The sequence below is a fragment of the Arachis ipaensis genome, chromosome B01 (genome assembly GCF_000816755.2).
Source record: "Arachis ipaensis cultivar K30076 chromosome B01, Araip1.1, whole genome shotgun sequence".
Taxonomy (NCBI): Eukaryota; Viridiplantae; Streptophyta; class Magnoliopsida; order Fabales; family Fabaceae; genus Arachis; species Arachis ipaensis.
Window position 1 is genome coordinate 2,865,200 of NC_029785.2, and position 4,219 is coordinate 2,869,418.

General features: G+C 27.2%; 1 protein-coding gene across 1 annotated transcript; it reads left to right on the forward strand.

The window, feature by feature from the left end:
- On the forward strand, positions 1,119 to 1,892 carry LOC107644304 (agamous-like MADS-box protein AGL80). The gene has a single exon (XM_016348145.2). It carries the CDS (start codon positions 1,141 to 1,143, stop codon positions 1,801 to 1,803), a length of 663 nt encoding a protein of 220 aa, XP_016203631.2. The 5' UTR covers positions 1,119 to 1,140; the 3' UTR covers positions 1,804 to 1,892.

Genomic DNA, 4,219 nt, shown 5'->3' on the forward strand with positions numbered 1-4,219 from the left:
AAACATAAGAGTAAGTTTGGATATTTATTAATATATAAGAATGTATTAGATTTTTTAATTTTGATAAACATTAGTTGTTTCTAACTAAAAGTCTACACCAATACACCTTATTGACTTGTATTGTAAAGCTTTAAAAGTTTATTAGGTAAAGTATTGTTTTAATTCCCAATATTTAGAGTGAATCCTATTTTGGATCCTAATTTTTTAATTGTCTTTATTTCTATCACAAAATGTTTAATGACATCAATGTTATCCTACCATCAAATCCTTCACTAACACTTAGCGAAATTGATGTACTATTAATAATGTTTTTATTAAAGCTACGTTTACCCAACCCCTTTTTCACCTTCACCCTATCAACAAGTACAAACTCCATTCTCCTACTCCCTTTTTCTTCCTCTTCATACCCCTCTTGAAGAATTAATAGTGTAAAAGGGAGAGGAAGAAAAGGAATAGAAAAATGGGATTTGAGCTTTTTTAGAGGGTGAAGGTAGTAGAAGAAGAGGGTTGAGCAAACATAACTTTAACAAAAACATTATTAGTAGTATATTAATTTTGTTAGTTGTCAGTGAGGGATTTGACGGTGGGATAACATTAATGTCATTTTAAACATTTTGGGATAAAAGAGGACGATTAAAACGTTAGAAACCAAAATAGAATTCACTCTAAACGTTAGGGACCAAAACAGTATTTTACCCAAGTTTATTTTACAATAATGGTAGGGAGATAAAAAAAAAGTCAGAAATTATCTTATTTAATTTAGCATACATTAATTGTTAACAATTAATAAATACTAAACAAGACAAATTTTAGCTATTTTTTATTAATATTTTTTTATTACCAAATATTTCCGTTTATTTTATTTGTTACAAAACATTAAAAGATTTAGATTTCTCTTATCGTCCACATATGGCAATGCATTTAATAAAAATCTATTTTAAATTCCCTCTAATTAAATCAGGAATTTTTGTACAATGGTGATAATGCACATACATCCTACCTAAGATATTCAACTTGTATGCATATCTAAAATTTATCCTATATAAACAACATAAATAGAGCAATAGTAGAAATTGAGTCAATAAAATCAATAACTTTTCATTCTTGATTTTCTATCTTTCTGATTACCATATCATCTATATGGCTAGAAAGAAAGTGGAGCTCAAATACATAACAAATGACTCAAAGAGGAAGGCAACACTAAGGAAAAGAAAAAGTGGTCTAACAAAAAAGGTTGATGAAATTAGCACTCTTTGCGGGGTTGATGCTTGTGCTATAATCTATACCCCTGATGAGCCACGGCCAGAGGTATGGCCGTCGCCATCAGAGGTGAATCGAGTGGTCTCTAGATTTAAGGAGATGCCTGAATTAGAACAAAGTAAGAAAATGATGTCTCAAGAGAGTTTCTTGAGACAAAGGATCCAAAAAGGCCAAGATCAACTAAAGAAACTAAAAAATGAGAACAGAAAGAAAGAAATGAACAATCTCATGTTTCAATCCTTAGCTGGCTGCCAATCCCTTGACAATGCCACCATGATTGATCTCAATGATCTTGCATGGATCATTGATCAAAATATCAAGGAGATTGACAAGCAAATTAGCAAGCTTCAAGGGCAAGAAGGGACTAGTAGCAATAATAATGGAGTAGCAACCATCAACGGAGAGCAAGCTCAAGTGGACAATATCATCAATGGTGGTGTGTTTCCATTTGTGGATGGTGCTAATAATTTCCAAAATGATCCATTTGTGGATGGTGCTAACATTTTCCAAAATGATTATCGCCCAGCCCCATTCGATCCTTGAAAAACAAACAAACCAACCAACCATGCTTATTGGGTGTGCAATGTTGAGTTTGTCCCATGTTGGTTGATTTTAATGTTATGTTTGTCATTATTATTATTATTATTATTATTATTATTATTATTAGATGTCCCTTTCTTACCCCATCATAGTCATAGTTTAGTAGTTTTTTTGAATTTATGCATGTTTTTTTTTTTCTTTTGCACAACCCAAATGTACTTTTTTTTCTTATGAAATGTATTGGTGGTAAGAAGAATTATCATTTGTGAGGTATTTGATGAAGTTTTATTAGTGTTCTTGGATCTTTTTATTTGTACATGAGTGCTTAAGTATATAAAAAAGTATTCTAATCAAGTTGGATTGGTCTAATGGTTAACTCATTAGTCCGCTTAAACAAGTATCGGATCGGAGATTCAAATCTCATGTTGTATATACAACAATCTATTAGTCAGCGACAAACTTTTAAATAAAACTCCGATCTGCAACGGATTAATTTTTTGCCTACCGGATTAAAGAAATACCGTAGGAAACCGAAAAAAAAATGTTATTTCTTTACATGCCTACTTAGGTAGTCAATATTTTTTTTTACATTTAATTTAAACTAATATTAACCATTTTTTTCTCCTAAAAGTGCTGATCTCCTAGTATTTTTTTATCAAAAATGTTATTTGTACATCAAAATCAGTCATTAAAATTAGCCACCAATGTATTTATGTATAAATATATATGTGGTTTAATTTATTTTCAATATGTATTTTGTATTTCAACATGTATTTTATACTGGTGGCTGATTTTGATGTGCACGTAGCATAACTCATTTTTCATATATATATTTGGTATTTATAAAAAAAAAGTTAATTATATTTTCATAAAATGTTTGATTATTATATTATGTTAAGTTTAATTATTCTGATAATTAATTAATTTTGTTAAACTAAAGTAGAAAAATAATAAATATATACATGATAGTTGGATTGGTGATCAATTTTTTATATTTACGGATTATTTTTATTATAATATATACCCGTTTGTAATAAATAATTAATAATAAATAGAATTTTTTAACAAATAAAAACTTGTTCTCATATCATATAGAGAAATATTAGGTATAATATTTTTGTATTAATGTTAGCCAATACTTTGAATCTAAACCTTATTTTTATACACATGATCTAGGGTTTAGAGTTTAGAGTTTAAGGTTTAGCTAATACCATATTTTTTGGATATTACGTATAAAAATAATATTTTTGGTTAAACGTCGAACCGAAAATGATAAATTATATTGATCATGTTACATTACTTTATCATTTATTTCTTAGCTTGATCAATAATTGTATGCATAGATTTGTGTAAAGTATAACTTATAAAATGAATAATTACGGCTCTTAAAAGGATAAAATTTTATCCTAATCAACCGACTTTATAATATATCTTAGTAGAAAAGACGAGAACAAAGATTTATTAGTTTTTTTAGATAGTTTGTTATAATTCGAGCAAGAAATGAGAGTACAAAATGTAATGTAGCACTTATATATGTTTTAAATGTTTTAAATTCAAACATTATAAACCTACAAGAAATAACAAAATTATTGACATTATAAAATTCATTTCTAACTATGTCTGCATATATTTCTGATGATTATTAGGTTGCTCTCACTTATTGTTATATATGTTCTCATAGGCTACAAGGGTGAAGGGTTGTTTTTGTTGGCATAATAAATTTGTTTTACACGCTTTTAGTACATTTTTGCTTTATTTGGAGAAAATGAGAAAATAAAAAAAATAAAAAGGTATGTTTTTCTTTCTTTATTTGGTTGTGGAGAAAATAAGAAAAAAAATAAAAAAAATGAAAATAAAACATATATAGCAAAGTGGTTTACTTAAAAAGTAGCATTGTCTTTAATGCTAGCAAAGTGGTTTTTTTGGTTGTGAAAAGCAGAAAAAATTTTCTGTGGATTTCACTTCAAAATTTTCTCTCTCTTCATTTTTTTCCGGACAAAAGGAAAATGGTATAATCTAATTAATCCAGCACAAATTTAGAAATTAGACAAAAAGAAAAACTTTTGAAAATTACATTAAATATAGGAGTTTGTTAGGTAGATAATAATTTTTGTGAACAATGTAAATAATGAGTTCTAAAATTAGCTTAATAAAGTAAAAACACACTACACTCCTAAATTATTCATCTAAATTTTAATATTAGGATAACCATCCGCACACCTAATGAATTGAACATTCGATATATCCATTATTCACACTATGAAATATTTTAATTGTCTACCTATATTTTTCCTTATATTATAGAACTACGTAATTATTTTTCAAATTTTATAGTTTATAGTCCTATGAACATGAAAATAATATAATAAATTAATTATTTAGAGTTTAAATCAAACATAATATAATATATTTAAATTTA

Bases quoted from the DNA above. Each gene is read 5' to 3' on its own strand.
- LOC107644304 (XM_016348145.2), top strand. From the start codon at position 1,141: ATGGCTAGAAAGAAAGTGGAGCTCAAATACATAACAAATGACTCAAAG.